This window comes from Cajanus cajan, chromosome 7 (genome assembly GCF_000230855.2).
Source record: "Cajanus cajan strain Asha chromosome 7, NIPB_CcT2T_4, whole genome shotgun sequence".
Classification (NCBI taxonomy): domain Eukaryota; kingdom Viridiplantae; phylum Streptophyta; class Magnoliopsida; order Fabales; family Fabaceae; genus Cajanus; species Cajanus cajan.
The window spans coordinates 5,448,829-5,474,841 of NC_138523.1; the positions used below are offsets into that span (position 1 = coordinate 5,448,829).

General features: G+C 30.0%; 1 protein-coding gene across 1 annotated transcript; it reads left to right on the forward strand.

The window, feature by feature from the left end:
• The first annotated feature begins 17,803 nt into the window (after window positions 1–17,803).
• Window positions 17,804–19,703, forward strand: LOC109810251 (Ribosomal L18p/L5e family protein). The gene is made up of 2 exons (XM_020373672.3): window positions 17,804–18,041; window positions 19,170–19,703. Exons 1-2 carry the CDS (start codon window positions 17,859–17,861, stop codon window positions 19,563–19,565), a joined length of 579 nt encoding a protein of 192 aa, XP_020229261.1. The 5' UTR covers window positions 17,804–17,858; the 3' UTR covers window positions 19,566–19,703.
• The last annotated feature ends 6,310 nt before the right edge of the window (window positions 19,704–26,013 follow it).

Below are 26,013 nucleotides of genomic sequence, written 5' to 3' on the forward strand. Positions count from 1 at the left end.
TCTGGTTTTTTCGTGGTCGAAATCTGAAGATAGAATGAAAATCGTTATGGTCGAGACTTCAAATAGAGAATGAGAGGAAAGGAAAGGAAAAGGTAAAGACAAAAATGAATTACTCATAGTCTTGGTGCTTGATGAATCGGATTTTTGTTTTTTGGAGGCTTCGAGGTTTTGAGAATACGAAAAGAATCAGGAGGTAGTGGGAGGTAAATCCAGAAATTCGATTGAAGGAATAGATCGAAAAGAATTGTACCTTGGAGCGCAGAGAAACCTTGTCAGAAGCAGTCTTTCTTTTTCGACTTTTCAAGGAAGACCCTTTGTCATCATCATCATCACTTTCCCAGTTGGGAGTCTCTTCAACATGTTGAGGAACACGTTGAGGAATAGCAGCTGTATAATGCATAACATAGAAAGAGGATGAGATAAGTACAAAATGGAATTCGAGAATAGTGTTTAGTCTAAGTTATTTACCAGGAGGAGGATTGGTATTATCGACCCAACATAATCGCCACCATCTCCGTCGAGGAAAATCGTACACGGAACATCTCGCATAGGTAACTCGATCCTTTACAGGAATCTCTTTGCATTCAAGGTAAAATGGGTCGAGTGTTTTCACCCAAGAAGGGCGAGATAAGTGTTTAACTAAATCAAAACGAGCATTTGGAAGAGAGGGAATATTTTTGGGACAAAATTTTTCAAAATCAGTTTTCCCTCGAGGATTAATCACCTTTTTCGCGCGGATGTTCCTTTGTACCATTTTCGATAAAGAGACAGACGCATCAAAAATGGTTCGACCAATGTTTTCAGGTCGATAAAAAACTTTAAAAAATTGTTCGAATTGATAAATAATAGTTTAGTTCTTGAAAGTACCTGATTGCTTCGGGCCCTGCGAAGAAAAAGGAGAATTAATCAGCTTCTTCAAAAAACCATCAAAGTCGATAATTTTATCTACATAATATTCACACCACCATCGAAGATAACATCTTGAGACTAAGGAGGGAGAGAAAGTATATGGTGTGAGCTTAAGTTCTTTTTTGGGACGCAAAATGAAATCCAGAACTTCCTGATAGTTCCCTTTTTTGACACAAATATCAGCATCAATGCTTTCTTTACATCGAAGAGGGAGAGGTTTCATCTAGCAAAGGCCGAATTGTCGAGCGAAGATCTGAGGCTGATAAGGATAGATCCTCACATCCTTTTGATGCATGCCAGATATTATTACATCCCAAGAAGAAACCCGAACCACATTTTGAGAGAATTTAGAGAAATTTGCCCGACTTTATTATTCTGTCGAAGCCAGGATGGGCCCATCAATGTAGTTCGAATGAAAGGGGCTAAATCTTCATCAAATTCAGTGAAGCTGAGAATAGCGTCAATGTATGTTGCAAAACTATTAATTGAACGTTTTCGAGGAGTGAGAGTTGTTAAAAGGGCTCCCTCGAGTTCACATGCCGGAGTAAAAGTTGAAGTTAGAGAAAGCTTCTTCTCGAGAATCGTGTTGAGCCACAATTGAAGTAACCAGAGTGGTCTAGAGAGGTCCGAGGTCCAGTCTCGCGGAAAAGGCTTTCCGAAGCTTCATCAAGGCAAGTATATTGGGAGGCCAACAGAAGTTTACTTAAGCAAATTTTATTTTTTGAATGAAGAGTTTGAGCCAACATGTAATAGTATTTGGGAACTTGGAGTGAAGGAGTACAGAAAACCCAAGTAGGCAACCAATACATCAAAAAGGCAATGTGCTCTGAGGTCGAAACAGGAGTACCCGGTGTTCCCATGTGAGCATTGATGAAGGTTAAGTACGTCTTCTTATCCCAAGATATCGAGGTCTCCTTAATCGAAACTTCCTCCTTGAAAACATCGGGATAAAACCTATCTCCAATAGGTGCTAAACCCGTGATAGCAGCAATGTCGAGAAGGGTAGGGCAGACAAAGCCACAAGGGAATTCGAAGGCTCGAGTTTCTCTATTCCAAAAGAATATAGTAGAAAGAAGCATTTGAGTATCGAATAAATGTAAATCAAACTTAGCTAGTTGGATAAATTCAGAGATACCAATCTCTTCCCACAGGGAATGCATTGAACTTTCCACACGCGCTAACCAGGATGAATGTCTATCTTTAATAGGAGGAAATGCCCTAAAAATTTTAGTGGTGTCTCCAAAAAGGCTAAGTCTATTTCCGTAGAATGAATGAAAGGAAGTGTGGAGGGGTCTTCAGGTAGCAAAGAATTCCCAAATTTTTTCTTATTTTGACCAATGAAAGGACCTAAGAAAGCATGAACAGAACCATTCTCTAAAGAGAAGGGAAGAAGTACCTGGGATTGAAAAATTTTCAGACTTGCCTCTTCCATGCCTGGAATAGGAACGAAGGTATCATTGCCGTCTTTGACATTGCAAACTTGGGCATTGGCCATCAATAAAGGAGCAGTTGAGTAGAGGTTGCAGTGGCCATGATAGTTGTAGTGGCCATGGTAGGAGAAACTGCTGATGCTACGGCGGCAGAGATGGATGCAGCAGAAGAAGCCATTGATAAACAAAAGCAAGGAACTCGGGAATGAAGAAAGGTGCAAGACGCCGAAGAAGAAAAGCAAGAAATGCAGCAAGAAGAGAAGGTAGGGAAACTTGTGCGTAACGCAATAGAATGGTGAAAGTGGTTTTACCCTAGGGTGAAAAAAGGGCTTAAACGAGGTAAATGGACCTTGGGTTAAATGGGTCAATATTAATTCAAACTGAAAATATTAAATCAAATCAGTTCAAATTAGCCGCCAAAACATTTTTTCAGACAAACGTATGGGGAAACGTACGCATGCGCCGTCAAGGGTAATCAATGTCACATCAAACGGTCATTGCATTAAATAGGTGACCATAAGTAGGTTTTCATCGAAGGAATATAAGTCACTAAGCCACTAGTTAAGAAAGTCGATCAAGAATCAAAAATAATTCTCAATAGGAATTCAAATCTCTCTCATCGCAGTGTGCTCATCAAGATTGAATTCCTAGGGGGGCATTTGTTAAGACCACTCGAAAAACATGAGACTCGAAAGTTACATTTAATTGGTCATTCGAAAGAATGATGTAGGGAGGAAACCTATCGGGAGCCTTATTTGTTTGTATTCGAGACATGGTCGAATAGAAACTGGTCGAGTAAAACAAAGAGATGCTCGAAAAATGGAACAAAGAGGCTACTAGAGGTTTTCAAGTAGTGTTTGATTATCCTAGTGAAAAATAAATCGAAGAGATAAAAACACGTGGAGCGAACGGTTACGAGAAGTTATATTTCAAACCCACGAAAAGGACGTAGTGGCGAACGGTTACGAGAAGTTATATTTTAAACCCACGTAAAGGACGTAGTGGATGACAGTTATGCGCCCATGATGGATTCACGCAGGAGTAACCACCCTCGAGGAGAGTTTATAAATACGAGAACCATACCCCATACAAGAGGTCAGAAAACTCATACATGAACTGAACTTTCAAGCACTCTCCGCCTGCGCATATGGCTTTCGTGCAAGGAATTATTTTTGGGTATGACTACTTCTCGACCACTTTTCTTTTCTCTTTTTAGGATTAGAATTAGTGTAGTTTCCTTTTGTTAATCATGTAGTTTAGTTGCATAATTATGCTTCAACATTTCAATTGTAATTCTATGCAAGTGAACCATGATCTGTATTGCAAATATATGTATTGTTCATTTTGTTCATCTGAGTATTTATGTGCATGAAAATTATTACTTGTTAATTATTGATGAATATTTAAAAACAAGTAATTATTAATCTCTCTACTCCATGTTCTCTTGTTCCTCAAAATTCAAAACGTAATATACCTAAATTGAAACATTTGTCGTGCTAGTTCGAATAAAAAGAATTCATAAACAAATTCCACCATAAACAGTAGGGTAGAAGGAATATCGAGTTGTGTTAAAACTAACTAACAAGGTAACCAACTTACTATTTGCAAAAGCAAATGAAACAAAATATAAAAAAAAAAAACACCAACTTGAGTTGAAATCAACAAGGTACATGATATCCAAGCGAAATAAATAAACAAAAAGGAACATCATAAAAAACATTTACTGGTTCATGCCCCAATATGACAAATTGAACACAACATCCCAATCTCACCAAACTCGATTTCACTTGTGAAATAACTAAACATTTCGGAAAAAAAATAATGGGTTAGCATTAAAACCAAAAATATTGATGGTTACTAATACTAAGTGTTGAAATATACAAATACAAAGAGAAAAATCCTTTGAAGAGAACCTATTTCTTTGTCAAGTTTGGTTAGCATTTGGTGAAGCAATTGAAGGTACAACTTTGTTGCTTGTTCTTGTTCTTGTTCTCTCTTTGAACAATGAGATTAGTAGTAGAAATTGATTGAAGGTCATCATAATTGTGCTTCTTCACTCTTTCTCTTTCATTTAAGAAATTTTCATTTCTTTTTTTCGTGTGATATGTGCAAATGTGGCAAAAATCACTCAACTGCACCGAATAGATTGTTTGAACTAGTCATACCATTTTTTTAAAAAAATTTAATGTATCATATTATAAATTATTTATATTCAACCATGCATATGACAAATCTATTCTACTCTTATTACATTATTACTAACAAGTAAAAAGGCACTATGTCTCTTCATTGAAAAAAAAAACTTAAATAGCTAATATCGATAGAATTAATGAACTATTAATTTATAATTTTCTATTTTATTTTGAAGAGGAACATTGGTAAAAAGTAATGAAATATTTTCTCTCATATGTTTTATTTTCCAAATAAACTTCACATATTATCTTATAATTAGCCAAAAAAATCCCTCTTAATCATTTGAAGTCACTATTTTATTATTTAAAGAAAGTAATAAATGCATCAATATTATAAAGCATTTTTAGCCAATCAATTATAAATGTATGTATAATAATTTTATCAATTTTTATAACATCATAGTAGTGACCTGTGTGATGCACATATTGTTATTATGTTTCTAAAATTTCAAAATTATCCTTTTAGTTTTATGTTTATTACATGTTATTTAATGTCGTAAAATATAAAGTTTAACAAATGTTACTTTGATTTTGTCAAAAAATAAAAGCATACATTACTTTCTTTGATAGTTTACATACATTATATTAAACTTTCACACACACTCATATATATATTGTTTTGATTAGTATCTCTCTGTTTGTTCTTTAGATTGATTATTATAAGCTTTTCTATTATATAATGTTTTTTTTTGTGCATACGTTTCTCAAATAGTTTTATATATCTCAATTATGGAGAAAAGATAAATATTAGAAGAGAGAGTTGAATAGTGTGTATTAAAAATTCACATGTTTTTCGTAGTGAATTAATAATGTTAGTTAGATGAAGTGTGAAGAGCAGTCAAATGGAACACTAGGTATTTTTATATTGATTCATTTTAACCATCGAGACTACATTTAATTTTCAATCCAACCACATTGAGTTCCATTATTTTTAAACAAACATATAAGTATTATTTTAACAAGTCACTTCCGATTCAATCCTAAGTATTCTTTGACTCGCCTCTTCAAATAACTACCCAAGTATTATTTTAACAAAAAGTCTTTCTAGACTTAACAACTAAGTAATCTTTTACAGTTAAGTCTCTCCAAACTCAAAACAAGTATTCTTTTTTAGACAAGTCTTTCTAGGCTTAAAAGAAGTATTCTTTTTCAGAAAAGTCTCTTTAGGCTCAACATTATAACAATGGTTATGAAGGTCACACAAGTGTTGTGTTTGTCTCACTTAGACATTATACAATCAGTATAGAACAATGAATATTCACAAGAAAGAGTAGATTTTTAGAAAGTTTGTTTATGTACAAAGTATATGTATCACTTAAAATTGGTGTCTTTGTCTTTCTTATGTTTTGAATCTTCTTATATAGTAGCTTAGAAAAGATGACCATTGCAACATTTTGAGTCCAACTGACAAGTTTGTTTAGTTTGTCTTCATCGTCTTTCCTTGTGATGGTAGATACTATTTGGCTCATTTAATGCCAACATTAAATGTATTTCACCATATGGTACCTCTTATACGTATTAACTTTTCATACCAAACAGAGCTTGTAGAAGTAATGTTAGTGTAGAGCAACTATAATAATGACTTTATATGTTTTTCTCCATGATTTTAGGATCTTGGTTTTGATGGAAAACATGATTTTTTTTAACAAATTTATGAGTTTCAAGATAGCTTTTTGGTTTAATTTATGAAGGAATGAATCATTCAAAACAAACTTTGTCACTAGTCTTAATGAATAATAAAAATTTAATATATTTGTGACAAACTATATGCTTCACCTACTTTACAAAGTCTCATAGACGATCTATGTCTTACACTTCATCTTATAAATTTTTTAAATATATTTTTCAAAGATATTTTTGTAGACATTTCTTCTTTATAAAAACGTTTTGTTTGTTAGCATTAAAACTCTGAGTTCAGGAAATGTAAATCATCTTTTGACTTAACATCAATTCCTCATAGTAGCATAATTTTTGCTATACTATAAAACATGACAACTTAAATATCATATATATTTTGACATCATTCTATAAAATATTAAATAAGGGTTTTAATATATTTCTAGTCTCTATAAAATAAGTGATTTTATTTTGTCCTATAAAAAAAATTCTTTGATTTCCATCTCTCAAAACACTACTATAAAAAGTCAATTTAGCCACTGAAATTAGCGACCGATTTTTTCCGTCGCATTAGCGACCAAATCTGATTTGGTTGCAAATTTTATTTAGCGACTAAATTTTTTAGTAGCCAATAATCAGTCGCTAAAATAATAATTGTTGGTTAAAATAGCGACGGAATGGTTTCGGTCGCTAAAAAAATAAAAATATTATTATTTATAATAAGTTTAGCGACCAAATTAAAATCGATCGCTAAAAAAATAAAAATATTATTATTTATAATAAATTTAGCGACCAAATTAAAATCGATTGCTAAAAAAATAAAAATATTATTATTTATAATAATTTTAGCAACTAAATTAAATCGATCCTAAAAAAATATTATTATTTATAATTATTTTAGCGACCGATTTTATGTATATTTTTGAAAAAATTAAAAATATTTTTCTTTTAAAAGAAAGCAAATATAAAAATATATCATATTATTTTTATAATGATAAAAATATTAATGATAAGAAATAAAAATCATTACCCGCCCAATAAAATTAATTTATTTTTTAAAATAATAAAAATTATATAATTTAAAATAGATAATTCATATATCATGATGTATTAAAAATGAGAAACATAATGTTATAAAAGAAAATTAAATAATAATATTTTTAATTGAATCTTTTTTTTAAAAACAAATAGACTAATTTAAATAATACTTTTTCTAGAAAATTTATTTATTTTTCTCTTGAGAAATTTATTTCTCTTTTATCATGCTTAATATTTTATTATATTAATTATTAGATAATATGAAAATACATAATTTATTGTGCTTTATAATTTTGTTAAGGTAAATAAACTTCTTTTCATAAATCTTATTTTATTTTAATTATTACTTTAAAAATTGACTTAAACATCTAGTTTAATTGATATAAACACGTTAGTTCCATCAAATTAACAATGATTGGCTTATATAAGGATTAATAAAAATTTATCAAACAAATATAAAATTGATAAAATATAATTAATGTTCCATTAGTTTAATAAATAAAAATTATAAAATAAATTATATATATAAATATATACATCAATTACACATGAGATCAATTACTTAAAATACGTTATACTATCTATCTTTGATTATGCTCGTACTACTTTGAGATAAATATCACTTCTTTGAAGAGACATGATTCTATTATTATATATGAATATGATCCCACCATGAGAAATTGATTCAACAACAACCATATTTTGAAATATTTTTTATTTTGTTTAATGATAAATTAATTTTTAATATAAAAATACTTATTTAAAATATATCTAATTATACATATATATTTTAAAATTATATAAATTAAATATGTATATAATAGTTTATCTTAAAAATCAATTCATTTACATATTATAAAATATTTTATTTTAAACATCAATTAAATAATACATTGCTACTTATAATTTATTTAAATATTTATAAATGAATATTACATTAACTCTATTGATTATTTTAATCCTTGTCTTTAATTTTATTATATATAAAATTTATTTACCTAATATATTTTGAAATTATTTTCATGAATCTTATTTTATTTCAATTGTTATTTTAAAAGTTAGACTTAACCATTCAATTCAATTGATATAATCGTGTTAGTTTCATTGTTTAAAAGCAATTGACTTATACAAAAATTAGTAAGAATTTGTGAAGCAATTATAAAATGAAATATTTTTTAGTAATTTAAAAAAATTATTATCTTTTGATTTTAATTTACTCAAAGATGTTCATAGTATTTAACTTATATATATACACCTCCTTTTTATTACAATTACACCTCATTTGTTTAAAAAGGCTAAAATTGCTGACGTAGAGCTCGAATCAACACACATACTTACATGGAGAAAATCTTAAGTCTCCGCTCTTAACTAATTGGGCAAACCACTCGCTTGTTCGTTTTGATCAGTTTTTAATACATCACAATGCGTTTCCTTGCTTTTTCTCTATCAAATAGAATACGTGACTGTTTTAACGAAATTTTTTTTATTCGCACATTTATTTTAAAGTTTTGTGTTGAAATAAAGTCCCAACATAAATTAACATATTTTATAACTAATCTCTGGTTTTAAACTTGATATAAAAATATTATGATATAACTTGATAAGATTTTAAATTAGTATTTTATTAATGGTTGATAATTAGAAAATAAAACAAGGATGAATACATTTTTTGAATTTTATATCTTAGATTTAAGATGAATAAATATATTAAGTTCATTAATAATTTATTTAAAATGTTAAAATTTAATTTATCAAAATAATATTTTAAAAGAGAAGGGTTATAATAACACTGGTGTAACTTTTACTAAGTATTACATCGCTCAATAACTTTATATTAAATGTGAATTTTATAAATTCAATTGTTAGATTGAAAGTTTTTTACTCTTAGATCATATATACAAAATTTTATATGATATCAAGATGATTTGATACTTCATTTTTGTAAAATAAAATTGACGTAATATATACATTTCAAAATAAACTAAAATATGAGCACTTTGATTACCTTCAAGTTGTTCAATTTTAACAAAACTTGATATAAACATATAAAGTGATATGAACTTTCAATATAACGGTTGGATTTACAAAATTTACATTTAATATAAATTTATTGAGCGAGCAGTGTAATACTTAGTAAAAGTTATATCAGTGTTATTATAACCCTTCTCATTTTAAAATATAAAAATTATTATTTAAACTTTTAAATTTATAATAAATAATTTAAATTGTATCATAATACTAATTTTAAAGAGAAATAAGAAGATTATTAATTATAAAAATAAGTATATATATAAATAAAGATTAATTAAATATAATATAATTATTATTATTAGTAATTTAATTATTATATATATTATTATATATTATAACGGTCCGAACACACCGAAATGAGAAGGATCCAAAGATAGTATAAGTTGAGATTGTATAGTTGAGGATGACTTAAATGAATTAATTTGTACTACCTATACTAACAACATGCATCTGCTTTTCGGTAGCTTATCTCATCAGAACTCCACAGTTAAGCGTGTTTGACTTGGAGTAATATAGGGATGGATGGCCTTCTAGGAAGTTCCCAAAAATTGTGTAATTAAGGACAAAACATGTTGAAAAGTGAAGTATTGTGAAATAGAATTCTTGAGAGGTCAAATATGAGTGGTTCTAGCGACCGAATTTGCGACGTTTATAAAATTTAATAAAATAAAAAATAAATCTTAGCGACCGATTTATTCGGTCACTAATTTGGTTCCTATACACATCAGCGACCAAAATCATTACAGCCATTTGCGACCAAAAATTTCGGTCGCTATATAGCTTTACGACCAGGGTTTTTGCGACTACTTAAATTCGGTCACTAAGGTAAATAACGACCAATTTTAGCAATTTAGCGACTGATTTTAGTGGTCGCTAAATGCCATTTTTTTGTAGTGAAATATGAAACTATTGTTTTTTTATTTATACTATTATGTGACACTGTTAGTTACTTAAATAATCATTAGAAATTACAAATAATGATTTTAAATTTTAGAAAGATGAAAATTACAAAAAAAGAAAAAATTATTCTAACAAAAAAAAATACTCATTTTACAATAATCAATACTACTAATTTCTATGACACCATTTTTTGTATTATGCCTATTTGTTGTATAATTGCTTGTTTTGATCTATTGTTGGGTATGGGTTAGTCATGAGACGGTCTTAGGCTTAAGTTATAAAGTTATAGTTGAAGTGTGAGTATTTTGGCTTGAAGAAGGCTAAGGTGTTTTGGCTAGAGTGATGCATGTATTGATTTGTACACATTTGTTCAATTGATGTTGTCAATATCAATATCAATGATTTGCATGTTGAGTTAGAGGTGTTGATGCCCTACATGTTGAAGATGTAGTGGATTTTCTCTCAACAAGATATACTCGCTTGACATACCTTCATAGGTTAAAAACTCAAAGTGTTGAAAATTGAGTTTTTATTCAACATGATTTGTCTTGCTCAACTAAACCACTGAACACGATGAATCTCGTTATGTGGTTAGGGTGGCAAATGGATGGATCAAATAAATTTGAGTTAATCACCTATACATTGTCAGTGTAAAGAATATAATTAAAGAATATAATTGGTTACCAGTGTAAAAAAAACTTTATACTGGCAGTGTATAGGTGATTAACTCAATAAATTTTTAGGCAGATCATGATTAATCGGATAAAAATAATCCATTAAAAATTCACATAAAAATCCAATCTATCAAATCTATTTAAAGAAAAAAATTCATCCAATCAATCAATTGACAATTTTTCATGGATGGATATCCAATGCACCTATAAAAGCAATGTTTTAGCAATTATATAATTTTTATTTTTAAAATATTTTATTTCTTTCTTTTTTCTTTATAAGTCATTACTTTCTTATAGTCTTTTAAAATTCACAAAACTTGTTTTTTATGTGAAGATAGTCTTTTAAAATCTCAATCCAATAATCATCCTATATTATAATCTAATGGATTTTGAAAACATAGTGGATGGATCACTAACCATGATGTAATAGGGTTTGTTTGAGTCTAATGTAACAAGGTGTTATAGTTATCAATTTACTTGGAAGATATAGTTCTTCACTAACATGAAATTGTTGAAACAAAGTAAATAAAATTTTCATTATCTTAGTGGATTTTTCTTCTCACATCATCATAATGGTAAATCAAAATTAAGGTCTTTATTTACATTTGGTGATATAGTCATACACGAAAGATTGTTGCATCTATTACTTGGTTGAAAGAAGAATGCATTAATGGAGATGAAACAAAGTTACTCACAAATACAATTTTTGAATAATGGGTACACAAGATTAGTCTTCCTCGCCTTAAAAATGATTATCCACATGAGGGGGAGATATTTTGTACTTTTTCCCCCTCATCATGGTCTTGACATTGAGTTTTCCTGACAAAATTTTTAATGAGACAGTATATGACAAAATATTAAAGAATGATGTACTGTTAGTAAGATTTTAAGAGATACATTCTCAAATAATGGACACTAAGAGGAGTGTTATGGATATTTAATGGTGATTGTCCATTGTTACTGTTTATATTTCACCTTAATACTATTACCTTATTTGCAATCATTTATACTTATAAATAAGCTATGTCATTGTTGGAAATAATACAAGAATCTCTTTCTTATATTGTTCTCTATATACTTTCTCTTTTTTCTCTTTATTATTTTTACATTACAGATTATAACTTTATGTTATTTTCATAATAACATAATGTTTTTCTTATTATCTAAAGTTAATATTTTACTTAAATGAAATATAAAGTGTATATAAAAAAAAATGACAATTCTTACAATTTTAGTATTTTATATAAACTTATTATTTAATTACATTACAAATATTTTATCATTTACAATATTAATAGAATCCCCTTGAAAACAACTTCTTTTTATTTATGTTTAGTGTGAGTATTTGACTTCTCGAGATTTTTGAATAAATTAATTAATTTTATGTGCTTAAGAAGTTATGCGTAGTGTCAGTGCATAATACTTATCTTCCTCTAGCATTAGCAGGTGAATCGAAATCGAAATTAAAATCTGAATTATCCAATGGCATCATGAGATAATGGAGGATGAGGTATGAAAATGGGTAAATAGGGTTCCTTGCAAACTCAAATTTAACTCTAATGGATTCTTATTCTACTGGTTGTTAATGTATGTAATTTTTAGGTATTTGGCTGGGAAGCAGTAGCTAGAGAAAAAGAAAAAAGACAAAATTTAGATATAATTCTGTGATTAATGTTTTTTCTAATTAAAGTTAAAATTTTATTTTAATAATATTTGTAAATATATATTAATGAGACTTATATTAATACACTTGTATAATATCGAGTTAAAGTTCCAATTTTTATTGGAAAACAATAAGTACTGCTCCTAAGGAGTTGAACTTAAATTTTATGCAAAGGAAAAAGGAAAGGGAAAGGTTTATGAGAAAAGAAAGCAAGACACTATCGATGAGTTCGTGCCTATCGGCATAAAAGAAACCCCAATACCGTAGTTTGAAGACGATGATGACGAAGGTGGCCAAAATTTGGACATATTCAGTATAGTTAATGTTCTTCTGCTTTGATATAGCATGTTCATTCATTCTTATCAATCATTCGTCGTGTTGCAATTAATGTTCCTCTTTTTGACTATCAATTTGGTATTACCCAATCTGCACTTTGTTCAGACACATTGGTGGCCTAACCAACATGACTTGGCAAAGCACTCATTGCGGTAGTTGTTAAGCATAATTATTAGGTGGTTTCCTTAGGGTAATTCCAAACATGATAGGGTAAACTTGACATTAAAGGGGAAGAAAGAACCAATATTGATCATAACAATTTAATTAATAGGGCAGGACTCAAGCGGGTAACTTGTTTATAAGAAAGTGGAAGTTAAGACAACTTCTCAAAAAAATCTTAGGAACATTCATTTGAAAGAGTAAGATTCTAACAACGTCTAGATGAGGATGATTTTTTCTTTTTACAATTTCATTTTGGTGAAGAGTATTAACACAAGGAAGTTCATGTACAATATTATTATCGATGATAAATTTAGACAAATCACGATTCACATATTTTGCTCTAGGAAGCATAACTCATTCTACTCTTTAATAATTAAAATTGTCTTTCGTTAGCAATTATAATGAATTGTTTGATGTTTATTTTGGAATATGATGCAAAAAGTGAAGAAAAGGAGGTCATGTGATCGGTTACTCTAGAATAAAAAAATCCAAACTCCTTGAGAAACGAAACCTCAAGTATTGAAAGTATCCTTGCCCTTCATGGACAATGTACATGAGTCAAAGGGCATACTCATACACTCAATCATCATTCTTAAACGATCAATATCTACCTTACATATTGTAATATCTCATTCCAGTTAAAATAAAGGGAAATTTGCATCACGTATGAATGAACTCAAAAAATAAACAATAGGAGAGAAATCAAAAACTCAAATTTATACTAAACAAAAATGATCTAAATGTGCTTCCAACAATGGCGATGCTGGAGCTAGCAATGGAGAGGGTAGCAACAACTTTGATTTTCTTTTTTTGAACAACAGAAATAGAACTCCTAAGATTGGGAGCTTTAATACCAAGTTAAAAAAGATAATTTTATTAATTTATTTCTTACTAATTACATTCTTCTCTTATCTTATTATAAAAATACATTTATCCCTCAAAAAGATAACTATGAAAATCAAACAAAAATAAAGGAAATAAAAAAATATTATAGAATAATATCAAATCTCCAAAGATACTTCTATTTACATCACACTCGTTCGCTATTATGATTTTAATGGCTCCTCAACAATCATTACTAGTTTTAGCTTGTGAAGGGGCAGAGTTGAAGGGTTACTTGCGAAATGGAGGCGTAAATAGCTTCACCTTTCATCCTAGTCCGAGGATATGGTCAGAAATCATAACTTCTTTTGTTTTTTATTTATGCTTTTTATCCTAATACTCTAAATCTTATGAGTTACTTTTGTAGATTCTTCATGTCCTTAAACCAGAAGTTCAATATGTAAAGTTGTCCATTGAAAAATTTATTCCTCGTCAACAGAATGTGAAAGACGAATAATTCCACACTTCTCCATCAAAAGACAAACTCACTGTTGCTGAAATTGATATTGAAACATATTTTCACTCTACTGGGGAAAAACAATTGCAGAATGTCTCTTATTGCCTTTCCCCACTTTCAGACCTTTCCTTCTAGAGTGCATAAAGTGAAGCATTCCCCTGGATCATTGATGCTTATAGACATCATGAAGCACTTTCAAGGACTAGTATCATTCCTGGAAGTTGACAAAACTTCTTCACTTCAGATTCTACTTCCTCTCTTAGATTAGTACTGCACTATCAAATACGATCACAGTCATAATATGATCCACCTTCTCCTTTTTGGTAGAATGATGTATATATCCGTTGATTGATTCAGGAAGGTCTGTGTTTGGGACATAGTAAGCCAGTCGCCACTACCAAACTTGACGAAGCTAAAAAAGGTAATATCTTCTGTTCAATTTTCTCCCATGAATTTTAATGCCAAACAACAAGCACTCCCATTGTCAACATGGCAACAGAACAGTTGTTGCTTTATTATAGTTTTTCCCCTTTCAAAATTACTTACTTCTTGAAGCGTATTCATAATAAACAACATCCTAATTTCTATGAAGCAACACATTTTCAACTTCTGTGATGATTTTGCAAATATCTGATAACATATGAATATTGTGAATACACTAGCTAATGGCAAGTCCTTTTTGTTCCTGTCCTCTTCAGACAGCATCATGCTCTACAAGATGGTACTTTCAATGACTTGTGTAAGGATCAAGAGGAAACATGTGAGGGTGATGAGATAATTCCTGAGACTCCGATTGCTCAGAGAAGCGTGTCCAATAAAGGAGATAATGCTGGTCAAATGGTAAATCTTGTGGAGATTTACCATTGATAGAGGCACCAATAAGAATGCCTGTACTCCTTTTGTTAATCTTTTGTTGATGAAACTCAAACCTCTTTACTTGAGCTGAAGAATTGTGCAATTAGAAGAGGTCGAGTCTTCCTTTGTCAAACTGAGGAAGGCCATATATACATAACACTGACTTAAGCTTCAGTGATGAAACACTTCCAGATTGTGGTGAAATGTCTGAAAGCATTAAACCTGCTCGCAAATTTACTGAAAGTAATATAGATAAGAAAAACAATAAACTTTTTGCTTCAACAGCAAACTTTCTCAAATCATCTTCTGCCTCAAATCCTGCATAATATGAGCATGGCCAAGATGATTTTAGTTTGTTTACTGCATCTTTTGTTCCTTGCTTTATTGAAGCATTTTAGATCATATTTTGTTTCTTCAAAACAACTTAAAAATATATTTAACAAAATTCTATTCTATAATGATTTATTTGAGAAAACTTAAGGCTTTGGTGCTTCATTTTTCACTTTTAGTGAAAGGAAATCAACACACAATGTGAGAGACTTCATTGAAGAGGAAGCTGAGTAAGCTTTTTCTAAAGACTTGCTGAATGTTTTGCATTCTCATCCTTTGTTTTAGCATTTTTTGACATACAATATCTAGTATCATAGTTAGCATATCTTTCATTGCTGATTCAAAAGATAGAATGATATAAGTAATCCGTATATCACGTAACATTTTTCTGAAAATATCCAATCTCATGAGCTGTTCAATATTGTCACGGTATCTTCAGATTCCCTTGTATCAAATGACAAAGATGACGAGAACGGCAATTCATTAAACAGTTTCATAGATGACAGGACCAACACTACGCGGCAGCTAGTCAACTTGAAGCTAGTAGAATGGACATGATGGCAATTTCCAGGTGATTTTATATTCGTCTCATTTCTCTTGCCTCGTTAAAATCAAATTTTAACAATGTAATTATTAAATTTGTGTGTGTGTGTTTAACGATGTAATTATTAAATTTGTGTGTGTTGGGTGTATGTGTAAGACCGGTAACCATCTCCCTTTTTTTTTTTGCTTTGGGCATGTATCTTCAAGTTGACGCTGTGGCATGCGGCCCATTGCATCTAATTTTTTTTAATAGTTTTTAAGCTTGGTGCTTTTAGACTTCCAATCCTATATAAATAAATGCAACAATTTAGTCTATAATATCATGTTAAATTATCCAGGGAAAAAATTTATTAATAGACACAAAGTAACAAATACAAAATATTAAATAAATACGATATTAGATGTGTCTTATCAAATGTAAATGTGTGTGGAATAATCATTGGGAGGAATTGAGGAAGAGAACTTTATGAAAACGAAACAGCAATATGGAGCAACGTCAAATAACAATATGGAATTGGTGATTGCTAACACGAAAAACACTATGACTCAAAGCATCAAACTAATATATTTTTTAAAGAAAAAAATGGTCCATAACACTATCCATTAAAAAAATATTTAACTTGTTTAAAATAAGAGAGTGTACTTTAGAGAAAAAAATACATTCATAATTATTGATTTAATGATTAAGATTTGTGATAAAATCAGATTTTTATAAAATACAATAAAATTAATTATAATATCAATAATTGAATTTTTAATAAATCATTATTGTGCTTTATTCTTCAAATTGAAATTCTCTAGTTTTAGAGTAGCTAAATTCTAAAATAAAATTATTTTGTTCCTGTTGTGCTTCACATAGTGTAATGTGAGAGATACAACAATGGTAACTTGAACCAATTTTTAATAAAAAAGAAAAATTGACATAACGTTAAAGGTCACATGAGGAGTCAACAAAACTTAACATGCCAATTAATCATTGTTAAGAGTATCAAAACTAAATTGACAAATGACAAATTTAGAGACTAGCTTTCAATTTTAATTCTTTTTAAGGTACTACTCGAGAACAACAATATAATAAGAGGTTAAAGAGAAATGGGGTCAGCCCAAAAAAGACTAATTTTCATGCATTGGTCCATCAAGCATATCTCAAATTTACTTTTAACACATCATTAATTAATTAATAATATATTTAAATTTATAATTAAGCTTCAGCATATTAGACTAATAGAAGATTATAAAGACACGTGGAGGAAATAAAAATAGGGATGGCAACGGGGCGGGTCGGGTACGGGTTTCATGATACTCGTTCCCGTTCCCGTGAGTCAAATTCATTCCTGTCGTCGTCCCCGTACTCGTCGAATATGTGATTTTCATCTCCATCTCCATTTCCGTTGGGTATCGGATTATACCCGTACCCGTCAATTTTTTTAATTTTTATTTTTTGTAAAAAAAATAATATTTTTAAATTATTTTTTTATTATATTATTATAATTAAATTATTTTTCTATCTCATATTATAATAAATAATTACATATAAAAAATTATTAAACTTTTTTTAATATAATTAAATTAAAAATGGGTAAAATTAAAAATAGAAACGAGAACGGGTATAGGTACGGTACGAGATGGGACGGGTAAGTACATACTTATATCCGTACCCAATTTAATATATCAAGTTTTATTCATATCCGTACTCGTACCCAGTCAAACCAGATATTTTCTGTCAAAGTCCAGACAAATTCAAATATTACCCGCGGTTAAGGATATATTTCTCTTCCCTATATAAAAATGAGTTAAAGGTTAAGGGAAGGGCTAAGGGTGAGAAGTAATTTGAGGAAGATGAGTTGGTGTTCCCCACCAGTATGTGCATCCCTCTCCTCTCCGCAGTTTCAACTTCCACCGTCTCGCACGCCCACTCCTTCTCCCAATTCGCTTTCTTTTTCATGGCTTTCTTCATTTCCCATTTTAACTTCAACTGCCTCTCGCTCCGCCAAAAACCCTCCCAATCCCTCACGCTCCGATGTAACTACTCTCCTAGCCCTTCCTTTTCTCTTCAATTTTCATTTTTTATTGCTTTCTCCTTTCTACTTTTATTGTTGCTTCTGCTTATCTAATTCAGTCTATTCATGGAACTGTTCATCTTCCTTTTTCTCTGCATTTTTTTTTTTTTGCATTTTTTTATTTTAAATTTTTAGCTTTGATTCCCAAAGGCAAGACAAATCCTCTTTTCTTCATTTTATCATGACATGCCCTATGGGGTTGATAAATCAAATCAAATTGCAACATTCATAATCACATAACTCTATCCGATGAGTTAATTCGGACTCTTATGGGTTCATAGCAGCCTCATAGAAGAAAGGGTGAGATGGGGATAGACTCAAATTTCGTCTATCCTCCAGTTAGAGCAATACAAGGCTATTTTTAACTACTGTTGTTAAAGCACACACAAACTGCACGAGAATAACAGAAATGTTGGAGTTCAAGTGTGAAGTGAAGTGAAGTCTCACATTGATTAGAATTGGGCATGTTGAGTAGTATATAAGCGAGAAAGATCCACTTATCTAATGTTGAAGGTCTTAGGTTATGTTATGGTGTTAAACTCATTTGTGTAATTTACTCGCTAACCATTATCCAGAGTGCTTCCCAATGGAAAATTTCCCGAACCAACAATAATATTACTTTGATTTCTGCTTAACACAGTCTCAAGCTTTCTTTTGCATTTTCTTCTTTAATTGCACCTTTTTACCTTTCATTCCAAAGGCAAGGAAGTTGACCTTTTAACATTTTATCATACTCTATTGGGTTAATAAATCCAATTGCCACATTCATAATCACATAATTCTGTCTCAGAAAGAAAACTTCAAATTTATTTTGATGCATGATGCTTGCTATATGTTGTACCTGGCTGTAATCATGACACATGATCTATCATTCTGATTCTGAATTGCCTGTAATTTATTATAAGAACTGATTAAGCACTTGATTTACTAGGTCTTATTTTTTCTGTGAACTTCTTTTAGGGGTTGTGAACTATGACATTTGAACATAATTGGACATTGACAAATAGCATGAAGAAATCAGTTGCAGTTTAAATATTCTTCCCTGCCGCTTGCTTAAATGAAGATAAGTAAGTCATTGTTACATGTGTAGGATTCGTTCATTCGAGCTGCCTGGACCCGAAGATCTCGAAGTGAAGCTGCGAAGAAACCTAACAGGAAATCATGGAAGCAGAGAACAGATATGTACATGAGACCTTTCTTATTAAATGTTTTCTTCTCAAAAAGATTTATTCATGCAAAAGTGGTACACCGAGGAACAAGCAAAGTGATATGTGTTGCTACCACAAATGCCAAGGATCTTCGAAACTCCCTTCCATCCTTGATAGATCATAATGCTTGTAGAGTAGTTGGAAGGCTTATTGCTGAGCGATCAATGGAAGCTGATATATATGCAGTGGCCTATGAACCGAGAAAGGATGAAAGGATTGAAGGTAGACTAGGGATCGTTCTTGATACTATAAAAGAAAATGGGATTATTTTTGTTTGAGCTCATTTCCTATTAACTAAGGCTGTTTTAATGTAGCCTCCTTGTATGGTTTGTTACAAATTGTATTTGATTGTTTGTGGATCTTTTGTGCATTAATTTGCTAGTAGATGAATCAAAATCTCGTGGTTTTTATATTGAGTTATGGTGGTGATATATGGCCAGTTTGATTGTTGAACTATTTGTTTACAGTAAGGAGTTGAGAGTGAAACAAGGATTCCGGAAGCAGAAGAACATTATTGTTTTGCGTTTCTGGGGTTTTGTCTATGTTTTCTTTTAACAAGATGGTTTTGCCTATGTCAAAACCATAAAAACCCACAAATAATTTTGAAGACAAGACAAAATGTAGGTATGACGCATTACAAGAGTGTTTATGTATTAGGAGTGTGTTAAAGAATGTTTTGTTAGCATTACTTTTTCATCTAACATCAAAGTTACTCTCGATAACTTGTGCAACAAAAATCAACTGATATTGCTATAGTGTAACTATAGTTTTAATTGAGCAACACTATTCATGGCATTTCACTTAAAATTCAGAAATTACTATTTACTATGAGATTTCTTTTAATATTTCTCAATGTCTTTCTCGATCTCTCTTTATTTCTTTTCGTTCATAGGATAAAAATGATGTCAATTTTATCACCGATGGTTTTAATAACCTATTTTACACCTATTCAAACTGCAGCAATCGATTTATATCATTTCTTTTTCGCTCTCTAAATACTTTATTATAGTTTCATTTTAGTTCTCAAATGTTTTGTTAATAAAAAACATGGACGTTATCACATATGTTCATAATAGGAAGATAGAGCTGATACAGGTTGTCAATACATGCCTATTTGAAATCTATTGTTATATTTTCTACATTCTCCAGAGATCATTGTTGCAATATTACCGGGTTGCAAAGGGTCCAGATGCTGTAGAAATAAACAATAAGTTTATTGAAGTAATACGCCCTATAGTAGCCAGGCTTACAAATATTGGGGTCATTCAGAACAGTGATTACTGCACTGTAAGGCTCTTTAACATTTTTTTACCAGTTACAGATAGTTCTACCTATTGTCAGCAAATATATGCATGACTTGTTAGTGATTTCTATTGATGTATATCAAAATATATATTTGAGCATGGATCTCGCTCTCCTCTTTCCCTCCTCCTTCATTTTACTTTCATCACCTATTGAGGGATCATCTAAATTTGACTTGTTATGTTTATCAATTCTTTCAAAATTGTACAATATAGCTATAAATATAATCAAGTAATTGTTTGAAGCCTGAAATAATTTACAAGAGAAATTAATTCCTGAGATACATACAGTAAAAGAGTAACAATATTTTGGGATCATGGCTTATACTTCTGCGTGTTCTATGTTATTTTGGGATCATGGCTTAAACAAAAACATGCCAGTCAGTTGCCATTGCCAATAGTTGTGTCATAAAAGCTATTACTTTGTTAATTAGTATTTAGGTGCAATTGAGATGATCCATGTTATACATTTTTATGGTAAATATTTAATTGGTAGTTTCACTAATAGAAACTTAGAAATTATCTTGAGACAATTATTCTTAAAATTGGTCGAAAGGAAAATACCTAGCACTCCTAGTCTTTTAGTTGAGCTTATTGATTCTAATTTTCTATTATTTTTGTTCTTTAATTTTAATGTTTATATTTATTTTTTTTTTTGCTTTGCGTGTCATGAAATGTTGGAGGATAGTGACACTATTTTCCATTTGGAAGATGATCTATAAATGCCAAGATACATGCTATTATGATGGATTGATTGGAACTATTGTTGCTTATTATTTTATAATTTGATAGGTTTAAACATTACCTATTTGCTTTAGCCTTGCTCTTTATTATGAAAAAAAAATGACATTTTGTATATTATTGCATATTTTGGTAGATTAGAAAATGATATTTTGTTGGAATTGGAACTTTAGAAATAATGCCTACTATGAACAATAATTGCTTACGGCACATACAAAATGAAGGAAGTAATATAAAAATGTCACAATAATAATAATAAAAGTGTTGTGCCATTTATTTCAATTATGTTGTTTTGTTGTTTTATGGTTTTATAATTATATGATTGGATATTATGAAACAGTTTTTGTTTATTAAATTGATCAAGAGGGATTTTGGTTAAGAAGGGAACAATCAAATTACAAATTTTTGAATCTTAATTCTCCTCCAACTTAGTTTGTGTTGTTGACATGATGCAAAAAGTTTGTGTTGTAGGGTGTTGCTTATTTTCTGATTTTGTTTCTTTTCACCCATTTATAAAAACAAACATGGGAGCAGGGGCGTCCTGTATATCCAAATTAAAAACATGAACTCCTGGTGGGATGATTGTAGTCTCAAGGATCGGGATGAGTATAATTTAAAAAGTCAAGGTAAGAAGGGAGGAATATAAAACCCACCCCGAACATAATACCTACCCCAACCTTGTTGCCATGTTTAAAAGGGTCTCTATTATGCCCTAAAAGGGTCTCTATTATGCCCTTATGTTGAGAGAAATGAAAACATAAGACTTATATGTGGATGGGTTTTCATTTTGCATTGATTAAGAAATTTTGAGACTGCAATATATGGAGTCACATGTTCATGAAACTCCATTTACCAAATTATCAAATCAAATGATTATATATTTTATTGGAATCTGATTGACCAATGTGGGACTCAAATGACTTGTTAATGCTTTTACTTAAAAGAAGAAAAAAAACACCTTATTCAATTTGGAGTGCAATTGACATGGGACTTCAATTTGGAATGACAATACAACACTTTAGTGTTCGAATTTGTTAAACAATTGATGTGGAAAATGGTTATCCTAGTCAAAGAGTTTTTTAATTTGGAACACAACTAATGTGGGACTCAGTTAGTCTAGTAAAGACCAAACATTTTACATAAGATGCAACAATACAACAAGTTTAGTATTTTCGGAACTAACATATGAAACACTTAAAATTATTTTAAACTTTTTCAAAGAAGACGCAATAAAAAATTATGATGAAAATCCTACCAATGTGAGTTTAGTTTATAAAATACATAACAATATTATGAGGCAACATTTAGTTTATATTACTTAAGAATTTTTTTTTCAAGTTTTAAGTATTAACATCAATGCAAGGTGTTAAACTATATACTTTTTTATTTAACTTATTTATCATGTCTTAATAACATAATATTATATTATATAATTAGTCTTAATATCTATTGTATAATTAGTCTTAAATATTAATAATTTTATGTCATCAAATGATTATTATGTTTTTTTATCATTATTTAATATTACATTCAAATTTTAAAAAATTATTATTTAATTGTTATCTATTCAACCACAATTTAACTTTTAAACCTTGAACTAATATTTTCATTGGTCCAATTTTAAAAACATTAGTTTTAACTACACCTTGAGGCTTATTTATACAAGAGAAATACATTAAATGTGCATGATAAGGGAACATATAGTTTCCTACAATATATTCTCTAGATATCTTATTTTTAATAAGTATTATTCTCTAGATATCTACTTTGTGTGTTAAGTGGTACCAATTCAAACTCATGAAATAGTTTAAGAACACAATTTTCTAGCTGTAAGAAGTGTCATTAACATTTAATGACTTTAGTAGAGAGTTCACTAAATAGAATGATATATACCCATTGAATAGTAAGGTTTACCCATCTTTACAAGTATACCATAGTCCTATGGGATCAACAAAGGTTTTTAGGGTTTTCACATTAAAAACATTAGTTTTAACTACGCCTTGAGGCTTATTTATACAAGAGAAATACATTAAATGTGCATGATAAAGGAACATATAGTTTCCTATAATATATTCTCTAGATATTTTATTTTTAATAAGTATTATTCTCTAGATATCTACTTTGTGTGTTAAGTGGTACCAATTCAAACTCATGAAATAGTTTAAGAACACATTTTTCTAGCTGTAAGAAGTGTCATTAACATTTAATGCCTTTAGTATAGAGTTCACTAAATAGAATGATATATACCCATTGAATAGTAAGGTTTACCCAGCTTTACAAGTATACCATAGTCCTATGGGATCAACAAAGGTTTTTAGGGTTTTCACATTAAAAACATTAGTTTTAACTACACCTTGAGGCTCATTTATACAAGAGAAATACATTAAATGTGCATGATAAGGGAACATATAGTTTCCTACAATATATTATCTAGATATCTTATTTTTAATAAGTATTATTCTCTAGATATCTACTTTGTGTGTTAAGTGGTACCAATTCAAACTCATGAAATAGTTTAAGAACACAATTTTCTAGCTGTAAGAAGTGTCATTAACATTTAATGCCTTTAGTATAGAGTACACTAAATAGAATGATATATACCCATTGAATAGTAAGGTTTACCCAGCTTTACAAGTATACCATAGTCTTATGGGATCAACAAAGGTTTTTAGGGTTTTCACGTTTGGTCTCCAAAACTAGGGATGTGCATGATTTGGTTTTTTAAAAAAAAAAAACACAATAAATTGAACTAAAACATTTTATAAAAGTAAATTGGTTTTGTGCACCATTTGAACCACTTTAATAAATTGGTTTAAAACTGAATTAATTTAATAAATAGGTTTATATCTTGTTTAAAATGGGTTTCAAAATCAAACCAATTTTGAACAAATTATAAGAAATGAATCATTTTTAAGAATTTGTTTTCCAATATTTTTTTTTTGCTATAATTCCAAAATTTGAATGGAAGAAACTACATTGAATGTGAGAATAAAACATCTTGCAAGGGAAAAAGAGATTACATCAAGGTAAGAATCTTATAAATCAACTACCTTGATTATCTAAATTAAAACCAAATCTATAAAAAAAGAAACAAATAAGCCTGATAAATAATTTCATAGTAAATGAAAAATAATTTTATATAGAAAAATATTGTAATGTAACACCCAAATTTTTTATAAAATATAATATAAATATTTTATTAATAATTTTGATATTTTTATTTTATTAATAGGGACTATTAAATATTTGTTTTAATTATGTAATATATTTTAAAATATATTATATAATATTTTATTAAAGAATAATATAATATTTTATTAAAAAGGAAAAAGATCTTCAGGATAATTGTGGTTAATATGTTTTAATTAGAGGGTTAAAGGGAGATTAGTTTTCTTTTTAAAAGAAGAGTTTTCTAGTCAAACCATTTTTACGTCTCTATTTTTACATACGCGCTTCAGAGCTCAAAGAACAGGAAAAGGAAGGAAATCACTCCTAAACCGTGCACCCATCATCTAGAGCTTGTTCGAGATAAGGGAAGTGAGAAACCCTGCTCCAGGTGTGGGTTTGTATGCTGGTAGTGAGATTGGTCTCGAATCCTATGTATGTTATGTGCTTATGTATGATGTGACACCCTTACTACCCAACACACACACACACACACACACACACACACACACACACACACACACACACACACACATATATATATATATATATATATATATATATATTGTAACAATGTAAATAAGCTAAAGAATAAAATTTTCAACATTGGTAAAAGGGTTCACATAAAACCTTCATAATTGTTCTTCAATATCCAAAATAATTGAAAATGAACATTGGGAAAATAAAACGTAAGAATTTACAAATTTTTTTTAAAGTAATAAGTACAACTCCAAATCTATATAAGAATTCATGTCCTAGAAATCCTCTGCCCCGATGTCACAATATCAGAGCATACCCACAATTCAATCGTTGGCATTCTAGATGTCACTCATAGCCAGATCTTCCTCACCTAAAACATCCACAATTGCACGGTGAGAAAAGAAAACATCTATATGTAAAACACACAAGGAAAAACACAACACAATCTTATCATAACTCATCAATTAATGAAGTCTTTACAAGCATATCCATACATTCTAATTCTATCAATCATGCATCATATTCATATCACAATTTCACAATCACACCAGTCTATCACAAATCTTGCAATTAACACTATGCCAATGGTCACGCCACCTCAAGATCGTGTCACTCTAGACATAAGTGATACGTATTAATTGTCTCACTCATCCCATACTATCTTAGGGACACGCCATCCCTGAAGCATCACTTACCCAGGGTTGTCTCATCTTTGGTCATATGTGTGAGGAATCACAATCACATCACAATCACAATCATCACAAATCTTACTATGTCAAGGTCACGCTACCCTTCAGCCTAGGGTCGTGCTCACCCCTGACATAACATTGTGCCAAGGTCACGCTACCCTTTTAATAGCCTAGGGTCGTGCTCACCCCTGGTCATCAGTATGAGGATCCACAATCACATCTCATTCACATTCCACACATCTCATTTCATAACTCAAATTCCATATTACATATAGATAAGTCCACACAATACAATGATTCACATACCCATCAAGCAATTCACCAAGAATACACATCTATAACAATAATAT

Excerpts from the sequence above, each read along its gene's own strand:
- LOC109810251 (XM_020373672.3), top strand. The coding sequence starts at position 17,859 with ATGAGTTGGTGTTCCCCACCAGTATGTGCATCCCTCTCCTCTCCGCAG. Across the intron at positions 18,042-19,169 it reads CCAATCCCTCACGCTCCGAT|GATTCGTTCATTCGAGCTGC; the intron begins GTAACTACTCTC and ends TTACATGTGTAG.